Raw genomic sequence first — 24,458 nt, 5'->3', positions numbered from 1 at the left:
CTTCGGTCTTCCTTCCTCTTGAGTTTCATGTGGTCCATGAGTTGTATCATGAAAATTCCACACTATTTGCCTAATATTTACTTATCAGTGAGTACATTCAAGGTGTGTTCTTTTGTGACTGTGTTACCTCACTCAAGATGATATTTTCTAGATCCATCGATTTACCTGCGAATTTCATGAAGTCATTGTTTTTAATAGCTGAGTAGTACTTTATTGTGTAATGTACCACATTTTCTGTATCCATTCTTCTGCTGAGGGACATCTGGGTTGTTTCCAACTTGTCTATTATAAATATGGCTGCTATGAACATGAAGCATGTGTCCTTATTACATGTTGGAACATCTTCTGGGTATATGCCCAGGAGTGGTAAATCTGGGTCCTCAAGTAGTATTATGTGCAATTTTCTGAGGAACTGCAAGACTGATTTCCAGAGTGGTTGTACCAGCTTGCAATCCCACCAGCAATGGAGGAGTGTTCCTCTTTCTCCACATCCTCAGCAGCATCTGCTGACACCTGAGTTTTTTTTTTTTCTTTTAAAGATTTATTTAATGTATATGAGTACACCATAGCTGCCTTCAGATACACCTGAAGAGGACATCAGATTCCATTACAGATGGTTGTGAGCCAACATATGGTTGCTGGGAATTGAACTCAGGACCTGTGGAAGAGCATTCAGTGCTTTTAACTGCTGAGCCATCGCTCTAGCCCATATCACCTGAGTTTTTGATCTTAGCCGTTCTGACTGGTGTGAGGTGAAATCTCAGAGTCATTTTGACTTGCATTTCCCTGATGACTAAGGATGTTGAACATTTCTTTAGGTGCTTCTCAGCCATTCAAATTTCCTCAGTTGAGGATTCTCTGTTTAGCTCTTTTCCCCATTTTTTGATAGGGTTATTTGGTTCTCTAGAGTCTAACTTCTTGAGTTCTTTATATATTAATTTTATTCTATTTTAGAATGGCTACTCCAGCTTGTTTCTTGGGATCATTTGCTTGGAAAATATGTATCCAGTCTTTTTATTGGGGAATTGAGTCCATTGATGTTAAGAGATATTAAGGAATAGTGATTGTTGCTTCCTGTTATTTTTGTTTTTAAAGGAGAAATTATGTTATTTGGCTATTTTCTTTTGGGTTTGTTGAAAGATTACTTTCTTGCTTTTTCTAGGATGTAGTTTCCCTCCTTGTGTTGGAGTTTTCCATTTATTATCTTTTGTAGGGCTGGATTTATGAAAATATATTGTTTAAATTTGATTTTGTCATGGAATATCTTGTTTTCTCCATCTATGCTAATTGAGAGTTTTGCTGGGTATAGTAGCCTGGGCTGGCATTTGTGTTCTCTTAGGGTCTGTATAACATCTGTCCAGGATCATCTAGCTTTCATAGTCTGTTGAGAAGTCTGATGTAATTCTGATAGGCCTGCCTTTAGATGTTACTTTACCTTTTTCCCTTACTGCTTTTAATATCCTTTCTTTGTTTTGTTCATTTGGTGTTTTGACTATTATGGGATGGGAGGAATTTCTTTTCTGGTCCAATCTTTTAAAGTTCTGTAGGCTTCTTGTATGTTTACGGACATCACTTCCTTTAGGTTAGGGCAATTTTTTCTATAATCTTGAAGATATTTACTGGCCCTTTAAGTTGAGAATCTTCACTCTCTTCTCTACCTATTATCCTTAGGTTTGGTCTTCTCATTGTATCCTAGATTTCCTAGATGTTTTGGGTTAGGAGCTTTTTGCATTTTGCATTTTCTTCGACTGCTGTGTCAATGTTTTCTATGGTATCTTCTGCACCTGAGATTCTCTCTTCTATCTTTTGTATTCTGTGGGTGATGCTTGAGTCTATTACTCCTGATCTCTTTACTTGGTTTTCTATCTCCAGGGTTGTCTCCCTTTGTAATTTCTTTATTGTTTCTATTCCCATTTTTAGATTCTGGATGGTTTTGTTCAATTCCTTCACCTGTTTAATTGTGTTTTCCTGTAATTCTTTAAGGGATTTTTGTGTTTCCTCTTTAAGAGCTTCTACCTGTTTACCTGTGTTCTCCTGTATATCTTTAAGGGAGTTATGTCCTTCTTAAAGTCCTCTATCATCATCATGAGATGTGATTTTAAATCAGAGTCTTGCTTTTCCTGTGTGTTGGGGTATCCAGGGTTTGCCATGGTGGGAGAACTGGGTTCTGATGATGCCAAGTAGTCTTGGTTTCTGTTGCTTATAGTTCTTGTACTTGTCTCTCGCCTTTGGTTATCTGTAGTGTTAGGTGGTCTTGCTGTCTCTGACTGTGGCTTGTCTCTCCTGTAAGCCTGTGTGTCAGAACTCCTGGGAAACCAGCTCTCTCCTGGCGGGATTTGGGTATGGAAAGCTGTGGCACAGGGGGCTCCGGGCACAGATAGAAACCAGGAGGATACTGTCCCAGGTTACCCCTCGGTTCCTGTGTCCTGAAGGCTCCAGGTGGGTCCCTCGTGGGCCAGCAGTTTGAGCAGAAGAGTTGGTCTTGCTCTCAGGTTTGTCAGCACTCCTGGGAGACCAGCTCTCTCCTGGCGGGATTTGGGTATGGAGAGCTTGGCACAGGGTCAGCTCCAGGGCTCAGTAGCACATTTTTAAATTGAGTTGTTTCAGTTGTATAATCTGTAACAAACTAACGACATCATTTTTCAAATAGCTAGGAAGATTCCAAATAAGGTGACATTGACAGCTTCAGTATTCCAAAAATTTGGAGTTCCCTAAAAATTTGGAACTGTCTGGACTTCCTGAAAGACCATCATATTGCATGTTTATAGGGCTTGATTTCTTCCATATGTTTTAGATTGCATTCTAAAGGTTCTAACAGTTTCTGTGCCACTGGAAATATATTGTTCCCCTAGGGGTGTATATATCTCCTCTTGGAGAAGCCTGGTTCCATCTCTGAACATAGGAGGCCTCTAGACCCCGGCTCCTGTTCATTCCACTAAGGTGTTTGCTACCTACAGACCTCATTGTACTTTGTATTCAGCTCTACAGTGCTTATGCCTTGCCAGGTGCCCCGTGCTTCTCTCTTCCTGCAGTCACTTCCCTACGCCCTACTCCTCTCATCCCCTACCCATAAGTCAAGTAGGACTTTGTAAGTTGCTTCTCATCACCATCACCACTCCAAAACTAGGTATCCTGCTCTGTGCTCACGGTGTTCCATGTATGTGTGACACTTGATTGATCACTATTGCTTTATAATGCATGTCTACTCTTGGACAGGTTTCTCAAAGGCCACTCTTGGACAGGTTTCTCTACATAATGTAGAGACTTCCAACACTGAATGAGTCACTTACTTCGCATTTACTACAATTAGAGTTCTTTCTAGGATGTGGAGACTGTTTGGTGGTTAAGAGAACATACTGCTTTTACAGAAGTGCCAGGTTTGATTCTTAGCACCTACACCAAGTGGCACAACCACTTGTAACAGTTATAGGACATCCAACCTCTCTGTACTCCAAGGGCATCTGCACTCATGTGTGCACACTCAAGTGTATGTGCACACATATATACACACACACTTAGAAATAACAAAAACTTTAAATAAAATTATTTTTAAGAAAGACTGTTGATTGTTTTTCATTCATACCTATTATATTTGAAAATTATGACCCACCCCACAGAGAGCCACTCAGCATTTTAGCTTGACATATATTTATTTCTAGTATCTTTTTAAAGAGAAAAAAGTTTTCCTTTTATCTTTTAACCACTCAATATTTTAACCAGTGCCTTCATATCTTAATCCTTTCTTTTTTTTTTTATTTTTGGCTTTGCAGGCTTTGGATGGATTTTTCTTTGTTGTGAACTGTGAAGGAAGAATTGTATTTGTATCAGAAAATGTGACCAGCTACTTGGGTTACAATCAGGAAGAATTAATGAATACCAGCGTCTACAGCATACTGCATGTGGGAGATCATGCAGAATTTGTCAAGAATCTGCTACCAAAATCACTAGGTAGAATTAACTTTATATTTCTAATACTTAGTATTATTACATATGCAAGTTAATAGTGTGAAATAATATCCTTGAAATAGTTTTAATATGGTTACAGCATCAGCTATTTCAATAGCTCATAAGAATCTTTGTTGTCAGGAGACAATACAGGTAGCACAGAGTTAAGTCACCCCACTCCAAGAAGCCTGTGCTCAGGGTCCCCTTTGCCTTCAGTGGATTATATGCAGGGGAGACGCACCCTTCTCACTGCCCTGACCATAGAAAAAGAACAGAAGGGAGGAAGAAGCCAGGCAGAAGGGCATGCTGCTGCATTTTATACCTCCAAAAAGTAACTGAAGTGTAAGTTCTGTCAACTCCACAGTCCAACTATGACTGGATGGCCTGCCCATTGGGGAGAGGTCCAGCTGAGAGAGTTAATGGCATTGATCTCCAGCTGCCATTCTGTCCTCTAAACTGTGTGCTTAAGGCAAGGCTGGGACCTTAAAGTCAGCATACTTCTGCTGATTCTCTAGGGACCTGGATGAACTAACAGCTGCCCTTTGTTTGCTCCTGGAATTTTGAGACTCCTACTAAAAAGGTTTTCAGGACTCAAGGTCCAATTACTCCTACTGATTGAATTCCTAGTCTCTAAACTAGATAGGTTTCAAGTAGCTGATGTACATGTATTTAGAGGAAAATGGAAAGCCTTTTTATATTTAACTCCGATTCCATCCATTTCAGATATTTTTGTTCCTTTTTTTTCCATCATTTCTTTGTTCAACTAGCTCTTAAGTAAGACCAACTTATGACACAGATGACCTGATCACACCTGAGTTTTTCTTGGAGACACTCACTGCATGGGAACATCTCTGAGTAGCTCTTAGAAGGGTCCTCAGCACCATTAATGTGGGAGCTGAGGCGGGGGCGCAGGGGACTGAAAGTAAGGTTCCCTTTGTGCTTCTTCCTTGCGCCTGTGCTCTGGGAGCTCTTGTTCTGCCACCCTGCAGATCTGTATTAACAAAGTGTCTGTTGAGTTTAAGAGCTTTTCTAGTTGGGAAGAGAGCTGAGGTCACTGAAAATAAAGCTGAGCTCTCCTCAACACCTGAAGAAGGGGCTTGTTGTGGAAAAGCCACATATTGTTCATCACAGAGTGCTTACTGTAGATATGTTCCTGTTCAGTTTGCCCACATCACCACCAGGGGGTAAATCAGACTGGAGTGCCATCTAATATGTGATGTCGTGGTGATGCCAGTGGTGGCCACCAGTAGGTCTTTGACTGGCTTTTCCCAACTAGCCTGTACTACAACTGGGGGGGTTTGATAGTTCTGCTGCCACTGCATCAGTTCCTCATTCCCCAAGGAAGGAAAGAACAGAAACACAGAAATAGTACAGCCTAACTGTCTACTACCAAGTACAGTAGAGTAGGCCCACAACCCCAGGGCATGCGCAGTCATCACTCAGCATATCATCTAGTTTTTCAGAGGCGTTTTGTCACCTGTTAGAAACCATTAAGAGTAAAGCCCAATTGTAGTAACTTAGAAAAGATACTTTTTAAAGAAACATTCAAGAGGGGGCTGGAGAGATGGCATAGCAGTTAAGAGCACCGACTGCTCTTCCCGAGGTCCTGAGTTCGAATTCCAGCAACCACATGGTGGCTCATAACCATCCATAATGAGATCTGATGCCCTCCTCTGGTGTGTCTGAAAACAGTTAAAGTGTACTCACGTATAATCATAAATAAATATATCTTTTAAAAAAAAGAAACATTGAAGAGAAAACATGCTACAGCACTATACTTAAATCTCCATTATCAGAACTATCAAATCATTACAAATCAGAATGGGAAACCAGGTAAAATCATTATGTATGTGTATCAGTTTCCAGAAAAAGTAAGTTTCAGCCTATGAAGAAATTAGAAAAATTAAGATCATTATTTACAAATTTGCATATTTTACATATCTATACATTATATCATGTCACTGACATGATTCAAAAGATTATATTCTTCTTCTCACATCAAGAAATTTTAAACAGCTTAAAAAAGTGTTTCAAAATTGCTTTTCAATTTTTGGGAGTAGATTTCATTGTCTAAAATCTATTTTTAAACAAAATATTTTACTTATAAGAGGAAAAATGACATTTGAACACTGAAAAGCTAATATAGTGAGAGGTTTTATCCAAGAAGATGATTGTGGAGCTGGCCCAGTAGGTATAGTGTTTGCCACACAAGACTTGAGTTTAGAACTCTATAGTCTGTGCAAAGAAATGGGCATGGCAGACCATGTTTGTTAAACCAGTGCTGGAAAGACAGAGGAAGGAGGACTCCTGGACATGCTGGCTAGCCAGTCTAGCCAAGTGGGGGAGGTAACAGAAAAAGAGAAGATGGGGTGCTATTGAGGAAAGCACCCAATATGAACCTCTGGTTTCCACATGCACAAACATACATACACCTACACAAATGTGTGCATACATCCCACACACATACACTAAGGTTTGTGTTGTGAAAGTTTAAGATTTACTTATGAAATTCTAATAAGCCATAGCTTGAAGTTTGGGGGTAAAATGGATCTAAGTTCTCACAATTTGGCATTTATTTCTCTAGTGATACAGAGACTGTAGAAGTTAAGAGCACTGAGACTTTGATATAAAACAGACATAAATTCTTCCTTCCTCTACCACCTACTGGTGTGACCTTGGAACACATTTAATCCTTCGTTGGGTCTTGCCATTCATGAGAGGCTGGGAGGGCGTTCAGATGATACTTAGCCTATCACCATTCATGAGAGGCTGGGAGAGCGTTCAGATGATACTTAGCCTATCACCATTCATGAGAGGCTGGGAGGGCGTTCAGGTGGTACTTAGCCTATCACCATTCATGAGAGGCTGGGAGGGCGTTCAGGTGGTACTTAGCCTATCACCATTCATGAGAGGCTGGGAGGGCGTTCAGGTGGTACTTAGCCTATCACCATTCATGAGAGGCTGGGAGGGCGTTCAGGTGGTACTTAGCCTATCACCATTCATGAGAGGCTGGGAGGGCGTTCAGGTGGTACTTAGCCTATCACCATTCATGAGAGGCTGGGAGGGCGTTCAGGTGGTACTTAGCCTATCACCATTCATGAGAGGCTGGGAGGGCGTTCAGGTGGTACTTAGCCTATCACCATTCATGAGAGGCTGGGAGGGCGTTCAGGTGGTACTTAGCCTATCACCATTCATGAGAGGCTGGGAGAGCGTTCAGGTGGTACTTAGCCTATCACCATTCATGAGAGGCTGGGAGGGCGTTCAGGTGGTACTTAGCCTATCACCATTCATGAGAGGCTGGGAGGGCGTTCAGGTGGTACTTAGCCTATCACCATTCATGAGAGGCTGGGAGGGCGTTCAGGTGGTACTTAGCCTATCACCATTCATGAGAGGCTGGGAGGGCGTTCAGGTGGTACTTAGCCTATCACCATTCATGAGAGGCTGGGAGGGCGTTCAGGTGGTACTTAGCCTATCACCATTCATGAGAGGCTGGGAGAGCGTTCAGGTGGTACTTAGCCTATCACCATTCATGAGAGGCTGGGAGGGCGTTCAGGTGGTACTTAGCCTATCACCATTCATGAGAGGCTGGGAGGGCGTTCAGGTGGTACTTAGCCTATCACCATTCATGAGAGGCTGGGAGAGCGTTCAGGTGGTACTTAGCCTATCACCATTCATGAGAGGCTGGGAGAGCGTTCAGGTGGTACTTAGCCTATCACCATTCATGAGAGGCTGGGAGGGCGTTCAGGTGGTACTTAGCCTATCACCATTCATGAGAGGCTGGGAGAGCGTTCAGGTGGTACTTAGCCTATCACCCAGATACATTTCCTTTAAATGTAGTTATTATTGCTATTGCTGACTTTAAATAGCTTGGAATTTCATGAGAGATAGATGTATACTTTTGTATCATTCACAACTACTTGATATTGTAGATATTTTTAGCTTAGAACTTGATGTCATAGAAGAACAATGTCCTTTCATAATGTGCTTCTTTGTCCACTCCTCACAAAGCTAAGGTGAGTAACTTTACAGACCATGCCAATAAGAAAGTGCAGTTCTCTTTAGTTCTTTTTAGAATTAAACTGAGTAGCTGCTGTTTCCTTTAAAAGGGGCTTTGAGCTGAGCATGCAGCTCACTGGTAGAGAACTTGCCTTAAATGTACCTAGCAAGCAATTAGGTCCTAAGTTTTAATTCCCACTACTGAAAGCGCAAAAAAATAATTGTTGCTTTGCAATATTTTGATTGGATTTTCGACACCAGATTTTTTTTTTAAATACTAGCAGTTGCATTTATTCCTTTATGGAGAATTGTGGTGAAAGGAAAGAGCAAGTAGTAAAGATTAGACAACACACACACACACACACACACACACACACACACTGAAACACTCTAAAAAATCCTTCCCCACTCACACACAAACTGAAATGCTCTAACAAAATCCTGAGCTTCATCAGCGCTTTCCATCGCTAGTCTAGACTTATCCTGTCCCTGCCCAACAGAGAACACAGAGCCTGGCTTTGTCTTTGCTTGAAAATGCAGTCATTGTAAGTAAAGACTTAGTGTATAAAAGATTTGGATTTAAAAAAAAAAAAAAAGCTTTGAGCACTGTTGTAATCAAAAGAGATCTAATGAATATTATTCTATCAAGGGGATCCAAAAGAGTCATCTGAAATAGCTACCTGTATGTATGGCCGGGCCAGTAGGTTTGCTGGCAATCTTACTATTAGTTATTTGTTTAAGAAGTTATGATGGTTAAAATGTAATTTGTTGCAAGAATAACTTTAATGGCTTTAGTCATAAGTTCTCAATATTTTTTTAACTAACCAGACAAGTTTTCTTATAATCTATCTGCCCTCTTTTCCTCTGTGATCCCGGAGCCCTTGGAAGATAGAATATGATAAGGATGCCCTACTGAGGGCTGAGCACTCCACAGTCTCTTATTTTCTGTGCATTGACTGATGGTGGGTCTGCGTTAATTGCCATCTACTGCAAAAAGAGCTTTCTCTGGTAAATCTTGTGAGATGCACTCATCTCTGGATATAACAACATCTTTAGTGGTAGAACAATACCACATCCATGTAGCAGGATAATAATAGATTCTCCTTTAGGACCTAGGGCCTAACTAGCCATAGATTCTTGGCCCCATTAACAGTGCCAGGAACTAGTGCTGTCATGTGGAATGGGCCTTTTATAAGTTCAATTAGAGAGTGCTTGGTTATTCTCACAATACTTTTGCCACCAGTAGACATATCTTGCCAGGCTGGCTGGTACTGTGTCTACAGGGTTCTCAGCTGAGAAAGGCTGATGACTACTGCTCTTCCCCAGGAGCATGCATCTAGCACAGTGAGAGCTGGCCAGTAGGGGTGAAGCTTCCAGGTTGATACCAACTTGATTAAAAAACCAAAGGAGTACTACAGCCAAACTGGCAACCACAGTTGCACCACATGAACTCACAATACTATGGCTGCATACCTAAGACCTGCACAAACCCAAGCCAGATAAATAAATTCCCATTTTAGAGAGAGGAGGTGATCATAAAAATCTCATGGATAGCTGAGGAGCTATTGGAAGTTGGTGGCTGCTGAGGAAGAGTCAGATTTCTGCAGAGATGTGGTCCCTAAGAGGATACCTATGTTTTAGTAGATGGCCCTATACGCTGTACACATACCGGCAACACTCAGTGAAGCAAGCAAACAAAAGAGGCTACAGAGATGGCTCAGCAGTTGAAAGCACTGTTTGCTCTTCTGGAAACCTAGGTTCAATTCCCAGCCCCCATATAGCAGTTCACAATTGTCTTCACTCCAATTTGAGTGGATCCAATACCCTCTTCAGACTTCTATGGGCACTGCCTGCAGGTGCATAGACATACATATAAGCAAAACACATACACACGCATGCACACATATACATATATATATATGTATATATATGAACAAAACATGAAATTGAGTGGTAGGAAATAGAGGCAGGCTTGATCAAAATATATTGTATGCATTATGAAATTCTCAAACAATAATATTTTTCTTAAACTTTAGGCATAGCAGGTTATGAAATTAAACTTGAGGGAAGTCACTTCACCCCACTCCTGCTTGTTCTCCTTCTGGCTCTTTATGCTGTCCTGTGTCTAGACATTTCACTGCCTGCTTTTCTTTTTTCTATCCTATTTCTCATTATTTGAACTGAATTAAGCAGATATTTCACTGGTTTAAGCAAGTAGCTTTTCTTTGCAAGTGTGTTCAACAATCTGAGATCATCCCTGATAGTTGAATAAATCTAGGTAAATACCATGCATACCAGGTGGCAAACAAAATCTTAAAAATTATTTTTATCATAGCTCTTTAGTTGGAGAGGGGAGCTCTAAAAGTGAATGAGTAGGTTAGTCTTCACATTAATTATACTGTCTACTTCATTCTACTGTTTAGCCTATATGTGTTTCAAAAGAAAAATGCCCTAGCCATAAATCCTATATAAATAAATTAGACATATATGTAAAATGCCAGCTGTAGTAACTGGGGCCCTGAAATGATTGACTGAATAAAGTCTCTATATGAATTTGAGCACCGAGGACTTCTGGGGTTTTGCTGTAGACTGTAGAGTCCGGCCATCTTTAGCACTCAGACAGTGGATCCCTTAGTGTTAAAGATGAAGCAACTGGAAATATTTGGTTAAATATTAAGTGACCCAAACCTAACACCTGTAAAAAGCAGACCTTAGCCCGTTTGTTAGCTTGCACACTTGTCTCTTGTACTTAGAGGGTGATGGCATGGATAGAAGGAGAGTGGGCTGAGGCAGGGGGACTTTAAACCCTCTACTCACTAGGATCTGAGATCTGGACAGGACAGTGTGCATAGGAAACTGACTCACAGCACAGTGATTCTTACTTGAAATATACAGCATCTTTTCTAAAACTAAATTTAACTTTCTTACAGTAAAGGAGACAATGTGTGTTTGCAATCTTTTAATATTACTTACTGATTACACACTATTCAAAGTATCATAACGTTTTATGCTCACTAAATTAATGAAGTAATTAATGGCTGTAAGAAACCAATATTGTTCTTTTCTATTTTAAGTCACAGACTCTGTGGACAAACTTTCAGTCTTCCCCACCCCCCATACACAAAGAGCCTGCCCTTCAAATTGACCTTTGATAAGTCCTACTTAGAATGATAACTGTGGCCTTAAATTTTTTCACTTGATATGCTTAGGTGCAAATAAAGAGTTAGCTACCATGCCAGTAATTTTTAATTCTGTCTTTGTTTCTAAGTACTGTTAGTAAAGTGGTGTATTTACTGTCTGAGCTCTTATACATTTTCTTGGAAATATCCCAGTTTCTAACTGGTAGATGTACCTTATTGACACAGTGAGATCTGAGGATGGAAGCCAGTTTTGTTTTTGTTTTTTGTTTCTCAAATGTTTTGATTCTCTTCAAAATTAGGGTCAATTTGCAGTAAGTGACTAACCTCAGGGTTGTTAACATCCCTTCTGTTTTCTTTTTTTATTATTAATTCTTTTTTATTAGATATTTTCTTTATTTACATTTCGAATGCTGTCTAGAAAGTTCCCTATATTCTCCCCCCCACCCTGCTCCCCTACCCACCCACTCCCGCTTCTTGGCCCTGGCGTTCCCCTGTACTGTGGCATATAAAGTTTGCAATACCAAGGGTTCTCTCTTCCCAGTGATGGCTGACTAGACCATCTTCTGCTACATATGCAGCTAGAGACACATGCTCTGGGGGTACTGGTTAGTTCATATTGTTGTTCCTCCTATAGGGTTGCAGACCCTTTCAGCTCCTTGGGTGCTTTCTCTAGCTCCTCCATTAGGAGCCCTGTGTTCCATCCTATAGATGACTGTGAGCATCCACTTCTGTATTTGCCAGGCACTGGCATAGCCTCATACAAGACAGCTATATCAGGGTCCCTTCATCAAAATCTTGCTGACATATGCAATAGTGTCTGGGTTTGGTGGCTGATTATGGGATGGATCCCCAGATGGTGTAGTCTCTGGATAATCCATCCTTTTATCTTAGTAAGCCAGTCTTTTAATAATGGATCTCTCTAATCGGCCTGATGCCTTGAAGTGTGTTTTTGTATCTTCAGAGTTGATACTTTTCTTACTCTATTCGCAAGCATATAAATCAATTTTGCTTCCCTAGTAAATGGAGTTCCTTGGCCTCAAGAGGCAACACGCCGAAATAGCCATACATTTAACTGCAGGATGCTAATTCACCCTCCAGAGGACCCAGGTACTGAGAACCAAGAAGCTTGCCAGCGCTATGAAGTAATGCAGTGTTTCACAGTGTCACAGCCAAAATCCATCCAAGAAGATGGGGAAGGTATGGTCATTTTAAAGTGATTATTTTATCTTTGGCTCAAAAATTCAGGATAAAATGATTGCATGCTATCTTCCTGAGATAATATTTTTGGTTACTCTATTATTTGTCATAACCATAGTTCAATTTTATATGCTGTTTTTTTCTTGAGACAGGGTCTTACTGTGTAGCTCTGGCTAATCTGTACCTTGCTCTGTAGACCAAAGTAGCCTCAAACTCAGAGAGATCCTCCTGCTTCTTGGGGGATCCACTATCTCCAAAGTGCTCATATTAGTGGTGTGTAGCACCAGGCCCAGCCCATTCGGCATTTTGAAATAGGGTTTCACTGTATATCACAGCCTGGCCTTCAATTCACTATGTACCCTAGGCTAGACTAGAACTTAGAAGCAGTCTCCTGACTCAACTTCATAAGTTCTTGGATTGCCAGACTCAATGTTTCTCTTAATATTTTAAACAACATTACAAATATGTAGAGCCAACCCCTTAATAATGCCCCTAAAGTTTCAGCTTTATGTCAGCATCTCCACTAATATGTCAGATAATTCAAATCTATTTTGCTGCCTTGAAATAAAATAGATAACTACCTGCCTCTGCTGGAAATGTACCAGATACAACAGGCTGGTGAAATCCCCTGGTGATTAGGAAGTTTTATCTTTAGAATGCAGGAAATATTGGAAGATAGTGTTGACATTTTCAGACTATGCAAAAATCTAGGAGAAAGTTTATTTAAAAAGATGGAAGTCATGGCTGAGGTTCTAATATGAGCATGATATTAGCATGGATTTCTGTATATGACGGTAGAGTTCAGTATGTAATGGTAAGTGGGTCTGTTGTCCATGTAAATAGAGACTCAGGTAAGCTTAGGAATACTACAAATTAGGACCCAGAGTAAGGACCAGGGAGGAGAGGAGACAAGTCTATCAGAGGCAGTTGAGTAGCAGATGTTACCAAGGGATGGAGGTGATAATCAACTGGGAGCTTCTCCTTCCTCACCCTTCTATGGCATTAGTGTGCAATAGTGTATCTAGACCTTTGGAAAAAAGTAAATCCTGAAACTATAAAGTCCTCTGTTGGCAGTCATGGTGACATAAACCTATAATTGTTACAACTGGAAATGTGAATGCAAGAGGATTGCAAGTGTTGAGACCAGCCTGATCTACATAGCAATTCTATTGCCAGCCTGAGCTACATTGTAAGCCCATGTGAATCCATGTTGGAATGTAGACCAATAGATCTACACTCTTTTAATAGATCATACTCTTTACTGAATCTACTAAATAAATTGTATATTACTTAGGTCTCTAAAATCTATGTGTCCAGCCTTGGATACATAGACCCTGACTCCTCCTCCTCCTCTAAAAAGTCCTTTGTCAAGACCAAAGTACTACCACCTCAGTCATAAATCCTAGTTCTGTTGTATGATCATTATCTTTATAGTAGTTATGAGAATAATGTGCAGCATGAAGTAATGATGCAGGTAAGATATTGAGAATAAAACTATTTTTAAAGCATTGTTAAGGAGTATTCTAGTTATGTTTCTATTGCTGTGATGAAACACTATGGACTAAAAGCAAGCTGGGGAGGAAAGGCTTCCACTTCCTCATTGTATAGTCCATCATTGAGGGAAGCCAGGACAGGAACTCAAGCAGGGCTCTTACCTGGAGGCTGATGCAAAGGTCATGGAAGGATACTGCTTACTGGCTTGTTCCCCATGGCTTGCTCAGTCTGCTTACTTATAGAACCCAGGAAAACCAACCCAGGGATGACCCCACCCACAATGGGCTGAGCCCTCCTTTATAAATCACTAATTAAGAAAACACCCTACAGGCCTGCGTACAGACATCGTCTAGAGGCATTTTCTCCATTGATGTACCTTCCTCTCTGATGACTCCAACTCCTGTCGAGTGGACATAAAGCCAGCCAGCACAGAAGGCAAAAGAGATGGGTCCAAGTAAAGAGCACTCTTCTAAAGGATCCAAGTTGGATTCCCAGCATCCACATGACAGCTTACAACTGTCTGTAATTGCAGTTACAGGAGATCTCCTGTACTTTTCTGGCCTCTGTAGGCACTGCATGCCCACAGTGCACAGACATACAAGCTGGCAGAGCACTCATACACATAGTTTATTTTAATTTAAAAGTACTATTGGGGACTTGTGACAGAGCATGTGCTTAGCAGACCTAAGTCCCTTGAATTTCGTTGCTAGCAGTGCAAACAACAGCAGCCTTGCCCTGCTGGCATGGGACCAGAGCTGTCACTGGCTTTTATCGTCTGTCTCTTAGAGCCAGTGTGCAACTATTCAGCTCAGGGAGCTTCACTCTGCCTTACTTTCTGTCTAGGGCTATCAATTTTGTGTTGCCAGGAATTTTATTGCTCCTCTACTACTATGTTAGAGTGATTCAAATACAGTGGTAAACCCTGAAACATGCGATTTTACAATAAAACCTTTCAAGTAATTAATATAAACATTTTTTCTATACTTTGTTCAATTTTCCCTTCTTATTTTTGGCAGATTTCCAGTCATGTCTGATTTGTATTGCTCGACGATTACCTCGGCCTCCAGCCATTACAGGTGTAGAATCCTTTATGACCAAGCAAGATACTACAGGTATTCACAAAATTAAAAATGTTCCATAGCTATTAATAATGTAAGCTTAGCACTACACTGATTATTTCCAATTGTCTACTTCCCAGTCTTCTATAGAAAGCGTTTTAAGTAGTCAGCTGGATATTGACAGTCAGATGCTGTAATTGTTGTCATGAGCATCATGTTGTAGAGACCAGTTCTTAACAGTGTTCCCATGAATATATGTGTGTGTATATGTATATATATCTATCACGAATAACCTTGATAATCAGGAAGACACTTTTAAAGAAGTTTAATTTGTTAATATATGAATCTATATACTTACAATTGGATATAAATATGTTGGATTTAGTATTATTTGGTGGAGCCATCCAGAGGGATCAGTGGGTAAAGGCATTTGCTGCAAGCCTAACAGCCTGCATTTGATCCTTGAACCTATATCTAGGAAGGAAAGAACCAACTCCTCTCACATGCAAACCATACACATGGACACATGTATAAATGCATGTTATTTGGCTGTTTTCCCTTTGCTCCGTTTTTTGAGCTTATTCAGCACACATCACTTGAGTCTTAGAAGTAGTCGCCATGAGTGTGACTGCTCAGGGTGTGTGTGTCAAGTAAAGACCTGTGGCGTCCACACCTGTAGGTTCATCCCTACCGTCCCAGTTCCTAGAGGAGGCTGAAGCAGTTGTGTTGCCTGAGCCCACACATTAGGACAAGCCTGGGCAACATCGCAAGGCCTTATCTCAAACAAATAGAAAGTGAGTGCTATAGTTCAGTATCATGATGCATTGTTGAAGATCTTTTTTGAGATTAGGTGGTCATTCTAAAAGGTCTTACTGCGGTTTGAGCTAATATATAGACCATGGACCATGAAGGAGTGCCACACACCCTAAGTGTGAGTGTCAGAAGTGGTCCATGGGGACAGGGTGTGGTTTACAGTGAGCACTCCTGACCCAAGAACTAGATAGACCAGCCCTAAATTAATAGGACTGAGACGTAGGCAGTAGGGCTGCGTTGTGTAACAGGAGAGGGCCTGAAAATAATACTTAATTCTTAAAAGCCCGTTAAGATTTGATTCTCATCTAGAACAAACCGCAGCTGTTGTTCAGCTTGTCACAGCTTTTTCCTAGTTAATTTATCTTCAAACTGACAATCATGTTTTCACACGCTCCGAGTTACATCTCCTGGACACCTCCCTAAGTTTGCAATAAAGATAGATAGCAGGGCTAGATTTTTGAGCAGAAATTTTAAAATGACTTCAACTTAATTTATTCCTTGTCCATTTTAATATACATTCTTTTGCCATGCTTTAAAGATTCTATTCTAACAACTTTTTAACTCTCAGAAATCTGATACTCTTGTGTTATTTGCTTTATTCTTGTGTCTTTAAAGATAAATTCCAAAATGTTCTTCCTAAGAAGAAGATGGGCGGTAATTCGCCCAAATATGCGAACAAACAAACCAACTAAGGAGAGGCTGGGAGCATGGAGAGACTACAGTGATCTCTCCGTCCCTCCCTCTGTCTGTCATGTGGCATGCTCACTTCCATTTTCTTTCATGAGCAAAATTGGAAAATTTCAACAAACCCTTATTGAAAGCCATATTTTCTTCTTATGGAAGAAAATAGGTTTCATTGGCAAAGAAAACTGGCCTTTTTATCAGAAACTGATTGATGTGAAAAGTAGCCAATAGGGCTTTTTGAAAAGACAGAATGAAAAGCTGTTGGAAGGGTTGATGTCAGGCTGCAGACAGGAAAGACTTAGAGTTAGTGAAGAGCCATAGGGTGGCTCCGTGGGGGAAAGCACTTGGCCTGAGCATGGCAGCCTGAGGTCCATCCCCAGATCCCACATAAAGGTGGAAGGAGAGTCCTGGTGCCACTGCTTGTCCCCTGACAGCCATTCATGCCCCATGGCATATCCGCAACACCCAAAACACATATGCACAAAATGCTAGTATAGTATAGTGAACAGTATTTTTCAACTTATTCTCATTTCTGTAACTTAAATACTACATTAAATCAGAGAATTTAAAATAAATTTTCAGCTGCATCTTACTACGTTTAAGTCTAATCATGACCACTTAAAATAAGAAAATTAACTCCTGGACTTTGCAATAATTGTTCAACTAACAGAGACCTCAAAAAATAACACATTCCAGGGTCTGGAAACAGGGCTCAGAAGCTAAGAGCACTGGCCGCTCTTACAGAGGATCCAGGTTGGATTCCCAGCATCCACATGGCAGCTTAAAGCTGTCTGTAACTTCAGTTCCAGGGGATCTGATGCCTTCTTGGAGTTTCCAAGGACACAAGGCACACAAGTGGTACATAAACATATATGTGCACAGAACACACATACACATAAAATAAATTTTAAAATAATTCAAAAATTTCAAAGACTTTTTTTTAGCATCTCTTTTTTTAATTTTTAATATTTTTATTACATATTTTCCTCAATTACATTTCCAATGCTATCCCAAAAGTCCCCCATAGCGCCCCCCACTTCCCTACCCACCCATTCCCATTCTTTTGACCCTGGCATTCCCCTATATTGGGGCATATAAAGTTTGCAAGTCCAATGGGCCTCTCTTTCCAGTGATGGCCGACTAGGCCATCTTTCGATACATATGCAGCTAGAGACAAGAGCTCCGGGGGTACTGGTTAGTTCATCATGTTGTTCCAACAATAGGGTTGCAGATCCCTTTAGCTCCTTGGGTACTTTCTCTAGCTTCTCCATTGGGAGCCCTGTGATACATCCAATAGCTGACTGTGAACATCCACTTCTGTGTTTGCTAGGCCCCGGCATCGTCTCACAAGAGACAGCTATATTTGGGTCCTTTCAGCAAAATCTTGCTAGTGTATGCAATGGTGTCAGCGTTTAGAAGATGATTATGGGATGGATCCCTGGATACGGCAGTCTCTAGATGGTCCATCCTTTCATCACAGCTCCAAACTTTGTCTCTGTAACTCCTTCCATGGGTGTTTTGTTCCCAATTCTAAGAAGGGGCACGGTGTCCACACTTTGGTCTTCATTCTTCTTGAGTTTCATGCGTTTAGCAAATTGTATCTTATATCTTGGGTATCCTAAGTTTTGGGCTAATATCCACTTATCAGTGAATACATATTGTGTGAGTTCCTTTGTGATTGTGTTACCTCACTCAAGATGATGCCCTCCAGGTCCATCCATTTGGCTAGGAATTTCATAAATTCATTCTTTTTAATAGCTGAGTAGTACTCCATTGTGTAAATGTACCATAATTTCTGTATCCATTCCTCTGTTTAGGGGCATCTGGGTTCTTTCCAGCTTCTGGCTATTATAAATAGGGCTGCTATGAACATAGTGGAGCATGTGTCCTTTTTACCGGTTGGGATATCTTCTGGATATATGCCCAGGAGAGGTATTGCTGGATCCTCCGGTAGTACTATGTCCAATTTTCTGAGGAACTGCCAGACTGATTTCCAGAGTGGTTGTACAAGCTTGCAATCCCACCAACAATGGAGGAGTGTTCCTCTTTCTCCACATCCTCGCCAGCATCTGCTGTCACCTGAATTTTTGATCTTAGCCATTCTGACTGGTGTGAGGTGGAATCTCAGGGTTGTTTTGATTTGCATTTCCCTGATGATTAAGGATGTTGAACATTTCTTTAGGTGCTTCTCAGCCATTTGACTTTCCTCAGTTGAAAATTCTCTGTTCCCCATTTTTTTAATAGGGTTATTTGATTTTCTGGAGTCCAGCTTCTTGGGTTCTTTGTATATGTTGGATATTAGCCTTCTATCAGATGTAGAATTGATAAAGATCTTTTCCCAGTCTGTTAGTTGCTGTTTTGTCCTATTGACAGTGTCCTTTGCCTTACAGAAGCTTTGCCATTTTATAAGATCCCATTTGTTGATTCTTGATCTTAGAGCATAAGACATTGGTGTTCTGTTCAGGAACTTTCCCTGTGCCCATGTGTTCAAGGGTTTCCCCCACTTTCTCTTCTGTTAGATTCAGTGTATCTGGTTTTACTTGGAGGTCCTTGAGCTTTGTACGGGGAGATAAGAAAGGATCAATTTGCATTCTTCTACATGTTGACCTCCAGGTGAACCAGCACCATTTGTTGAAAATGCTATCTTTTTCCACTGGATGGTTTTAGCTCCTTTGTCAAAGATCAAGTGACCGTAGGTTATGTGGGTTCATTTTTGGGTTTTCAGTTCTATTCTATTGATCTACCTACCTGTCACTGTACCAATATCATGCAGTTTTTAACATAATTTCTCTGTAGTACAGCTTGAGGTCCGGGATGCTGATTCTCCCAGAAGTTCTTTTATTGTTGAGAGTAGTTTTCGATATCCTGGGCTGCACTCTTTCTTTCTATTACGTTACCTTTGACCTTAGCACTGGACTTCACCTTTTATACCAGGTTATCAGAGAACTAGAAATTAGATTTAAAATTTAAAGCTAGTATTTTATCATATCATAGAATAGAATTCACTGAATATTTTCCTATTATTATAGGAAGGCAAGGTAAAATATTAAATAGTTCATATCAATGGTATTTTTAGGACTATATATGGAGTGGTTCATGTCACATTTTTTAAAAAATTCTTCTATTGGGAAAGATTGAATTGTGATTTTTTTCTTGTCTTTTTTGTCTTCTGTTTGGTTGGTTAGTGGTTGGTTCAACGTCCATTTGAAAAGTAGATATTCTAAAGCAAACTCTTCATGAGTCTCTTTCTGAGCAGAGTTCTTTACATAGCCTGTTCACTAAGTACCATTGCTGAAAACACAATCACGTTCTCTTCCATAGCTCCACAATTCCAGATTCTTTTGCTATCTTACAGACCATTTTACACACACACACAAGCACACACACACACCTTAGTCATTGCCTATGTGGAGCATTATTGTATATAAAGATTATGTACCAGTAGAATTGCTACTATAATAAACTTTTATGTACAGCAAGGCTTTCAGTTACAGTCATCAGAATCTCTTCAAACTGTTTTAAGTAACAAAATTCTCTTATTTGATTTCCAACTGGTATTTTTTTCTATCTTCATTTATTCTAAGAGCTGATTGATAGGATCCTCAAGTAGGACTGGATACATTAGATTCCAGACTGTAACAAGGAAAAGCTAATGGATAGTTTATTACCAAGAAAACCAGATTGAGGGAGGAAGAGAGAACATGTGATTTTAGTCAAATGAAGAAACATACACATTAGGACAGGCTTGACTTGATTGTATCAAAACGGATAAATAAAATCAGGAATTCGTAGAAGAGGCATGAATAGTGAATAAACATGGGACATGCTCGGCCTTGGTAGTAATTAAGGAAATTGAAATTTAGATAGCAGTGAGATACCAGCTTTTCATTTACTGTCTCCAAAATCAGAAGCCTCACAATAATAGGTGAGAGAAAAGATCAGTGGTGCCTTTTGCGGTAGGGAATTGAACTCAGGCTCTTATGGGTGTATATAATAAAAATAGGCCTGAAAAAAATCACAAACTATTAGTTGTCCCCCTATTAACTGAGAAATAACTTACACAGAATTCCCTCAGAGACAATAGGGAATTTGATATGATAACTCTTAACAAATTACCACTGGAATTTATAAATCATTATTTCAATAGTATGGTGCCTCATAAATCTTAAGCTTTTGATTTAGTGCCTTTTCTGAGTCCACTTTTATTGCTTCTCAGCCTTGTTGTAGAATTGCCTATAGTAAGTGTTAAAAGGGGAGGGAAGCGTGCTTCTTTCTCATAGTCTCCTCCCTTAGTCCCTGGGAAACAGCTTAAACCAGAATCATGTACATAATGATGACTCCTGTTCCCTTTTGAGCAGTGTAGGAAGCAGTAAAGAGGGACAGTGTATGGAATGTGAAATCTGGATAGGCCTGGGGTGGGGGTTGACCTGAGTGTATCAACAACTTTGGAGGGATTGTTTATTTATGATTGTGATGGGTCCTCAAGAAGCCCAGGCTGACTTCAGCTAATTGTGTAGCTGGGCATGACCTTGAGCTTCTGGTCCTTGTGTGCCTCTACCTCCCAAGTACTGGCATTACAGGCATGTGCCACCATGCTCTGTTTAGCAGTACTAGGAACTGAGCTCAGAGACTCATGCATTGTAGATAAGCACTGGACCAACTGAGCTTGTCCAGCCTTAGCTTAACCTTGATATGATTTCAATACCTCACTAGAACTGAATCTGACACAGTAATTCATAGCAATCCAAGACTACACAATCTGTATCTTGTCTCTAATATGCTCTAGTATATACTAAATGTAACAAGTAGAAACAGCCCTTTTTACTGTTTTGTCTATCAAATATTTAGAAGGAGAATATTCATTACACATAGCTGGTGATTTTGAAGTGTGGATGATTTATAATCAAGACTCTAACATAAATGTAAATGTTCTTTCTCTGTGCAGGCAAAATCATCTCTATTGACACTAGCTCCCTGAGAGCTGCTGGCAGGACTGGCTGGGAAGACCTAGTAAGGAAGTGCATCTATGCTTTCTTCCAACCTCAGGGCAGAGAGCCATCTTACGCACGGCAGCTGTTTCAAGAAGGTAGCACTTTTGTCGTGTGTCTGTCTGTCTGTCTCTCTCTCTCTCTCTGTCTCTCTCTCTCTCTTTCTCATTAACCTGTGTGTTGCTGTTGAGTAACTCTTCTTGGAGTTCATAGCTTGGTAAGTATTTTCTCCAAATTACAGCTCTGTAATAAGTTTTAGGAAAGGAAGAAATGGGTAAGCAAAGTAACTCATGAGTGGATCCTGAGACCCAGGATGCACATCCTAAAGACTAGGATGTCATGTGGCAGTCACTCACTCACTCATTCATTCATCCATTCATTCAGCAGATGTGTCAAGTTCCTTACATGCATAGAACACTATGTATATAAGGTGCCAGGGATACAGTGATGGCTAGGAAGCAGGGTTTGCTCAGAATGTATTAGGGAACATAGGACAGCTCTAAAATCAGTGTGACTCTGGTGATAATAGAAGTATAACTGTTAAAAGGCAATTTCAAGTTTGATGATAATTTGAGAGAGCAAAAGATCTTTTTTTCTCCAGGAAAACAAGTGTGTCAGAGAGCCCCAGTACTGTTCATTTTAACTTGATGACTGTTGAAATATGTATCTTCTGATGTAGATTGAAGTTCTAAATTTAAAACTATGCCCTGTGACACTAATTTTCAAATACCATGTCTAGGAGGTTTGTGGAAGCACAAGCAAGTATATCTCATGCCTGTAAGAAATCTGGTAATATCATAGGAAAGGTAGGGGAAGTTATTTGTGAATCAAGGTCAGGATGTGCACAGAGATTCGGAATTAAAGCATTGTTTATGCACTAGCACATGCTGTCATGGGTGGTAGCCTAGTACTCCTTTTTTATTGATTGCTAGTCCTAAAATACAACTAAATTATTCTTGCACCCTTGTTAATTTTAACATTTCCCCATAGCAACATCCCCCTCACAACACTGTGTCCTTTGTTTCCTGATGTGTGCCATTCTTTGCATTTTAGGATAGTTGATTCCTAATATAATTTTTATAAGTTGTATATATATGTATAAATCTTAAAGTTGTAGTTCTTCAGAGGGCTCCTTACTAAACTCCATGCCACTCCTTAAGATTGTTTTATTATAAAGAACCAAAACAATCTATATTATTTAACTTCCCCAGGCAGCCCTACATCCTAGCTTAGGCCATGATAATAATGATGGCTTCTGTCCACTAATCATAAGTCCACTTGGACTTCCTTTACACAGCAGGGCTTAACTTTTGAGTAGGTCTGGGACTTGGAACATGGCTTCCACTCATTACCTAATGTGTGAAGTGTATATGGGTCTTTGATTTTTGCCATGATTTCCAAGGTGGGCCTTTTATAGCAGACCTGAGAAACTTAGTTTTATTTGCCTGTAATGTGTATACATTTCCACTAAGGTGAAATGCTATTTATTGCCCAAATGATTAAGCTCCACACAGATACAAAAGAGCTAAAGTTGACAAGTTGTTAGTAGTCTCCGTGAATTAAGTTAATTAAAATCTAATAAATAACTAACTTGTCAGCACACAAAATACAATAATTTAGGGGAGAATGTAAAGAGAAAGAATTGTAATCCATCTCCTTTTCCTTAGGCGTTTCTCAATACCATGTCCTCCAACTTTTTAGAAAAAGAATTCTGTGATACAAATGACTTTGACTTTTTTTCCCTCAAAGATGGAAAGTTCATGTGTGGCTAAGTGGGCCAAAGTTCATATGACTCTGGTTCTAGGGTTTTTGAAATTATAGACAATTTGCTAAATAGTATGTCATAGATAGATTGCATCTTCTAGTATTTGATACTCAGTAGATGTAGCCTGGTTAGAGAAATATACTCTTTGAAAACATGTGTAAACCACCTGTTAAAAATACCTACTGAATTAAAATATCAGCTAAGGGCCAATATTTTAACAGGCCTTAAAGATGAACCATTCACCTATACAAAATGGAAAGAGTGATTTTTCAGGTTATTTTGTTTTGTTTTGTATTTGCTGTCTCAATCACTTAAGTGTAAAGCCAAATATATGTTTGTGTTAGGATGGTTGTTATCAAACAGACAGAAGATGAGAATGTATGAATATGGAATTGTAAATTAGTATAGCCATTATAAATTAAAGAGTGATGTTTCCTCAAAAAGAAAAAGAAAAACAGAACTATCATAGGACCTAGGAATCCCACTTTGGGTAAATAACCAAAGGGAACAAAATCAGTATAGTAGAGAGATACATGTATACCATTAGCCAAGGTATGGAAGATATGTGCTTTCCAATGAGTAACTGTAAATGAAGAAAATGTTCATATGTTTATATATGTATGTATATGAATAATATACATTGACATATATATAAATACAATGAAATACTATTAAGCCTTAAAAAGATGACACTCCTATGGTAAGCCTGAAGATAATTATAGCAGATGAGATAAGCCAGACACAGAAATACAAGCAATACATGATCTTATACACATAGTCTAGAAACAGTAGAATGGTGGTCATGAAGGGCTGCAGTGGTCTATGGGGATAGGAGGAGCTGTTGAGATGATGTTGCCCAAACCACTATATTTGGTCCAAGGGATAAGTCTTAACAGGTCTGTGGTGTGCATGGTGATTGTAACTATTAATATATTCTTGAGGAATGCAGGAAGGACAATAGATATTAAGTCTTCTCACCACTATAGTGATAATTGTAGGATAGCATGTGTTTCTTAGCTTGATTTAGCCATCCACAATGAATAAGTGCTTAAAGGGATATAGTACATAGGAAAAATGAATAGTGTTTTATGTGTCCACCTAAATAAGTTTAAATTTAGGAAAAAGACAAATTTTACCACTATATCTTTGATTTTGTATAGATTTTTACAGTGGTAGATATTTAGACAAGAGAAAATTGTCTTGCATCTGTCATCTTTCCCCTTTGCAGTAATTTAGTATTTGAAGGTGGCAATTGCTCTAAAATGCTAATGTTCATTTAGCGGTTTTGGTTTTAGCTTAGTTTTGTGTGTGTGGTTTTAGCTTAGTTTTGTGTGTGTGGGGGGGTGTTTTGTTTGGTGGTGGTGGTTTTGGTTGGTTG

The 24,458-nt window shown here is 39.8% G+C and overlaps 1 protein-coding gene across 8 annotated transcripts in view; it reads left to right on the top strand.

Moving 5' to 3' along the window:
* The window catches only part of Ncoa1 (nuclear receptor coactivator 1), a 257,999-nt gene that overhangs the window by 158,081 nt on the left and 75,460 nt on the right, over nt 1-24,458 (top strand). For all 8 annotated transcript variants that reach the window (XM_085830179.1, XM_085830180.1, XM_029484858.2 and 5 more), the window contains 4 exons: nt 3,771-3,948; nt 12,099-12,278; nt 14,789-14,884; nt 21,273-21,413. In XM_085830179.1, the coding sequence (XP_085686305.1) occupies nt 3,771-3,948; nt 12,099-12,278; nt 14,789-14,884; nt 21,273-21,413 (595 nt within the window). The remainder of the gene's footprint in view (nt 1-3,770; nt 3,949-12,098; nt 12,279-14,788; nt 14,885-21,272; nt 21,414-24,458) is intronic.

The sequence above is a fragment of the Mus caroli genome, unplaced genomic scaffold (genome assembly GCF_978045245.1).
Source record: "Mus caroli unplaced genomic scaffold, Mus_caroli_1 scaffold_14, whole genome shotgun sequence".
Lineage (NCBI taxonomy): Eukaryota > Metazoa > Chordata > Mammalia > Rodentia > Muridae > Mus > Mus caroli.
This window is presented reverse-complemented; position numbering and strand designations above follow the sequence as displayed.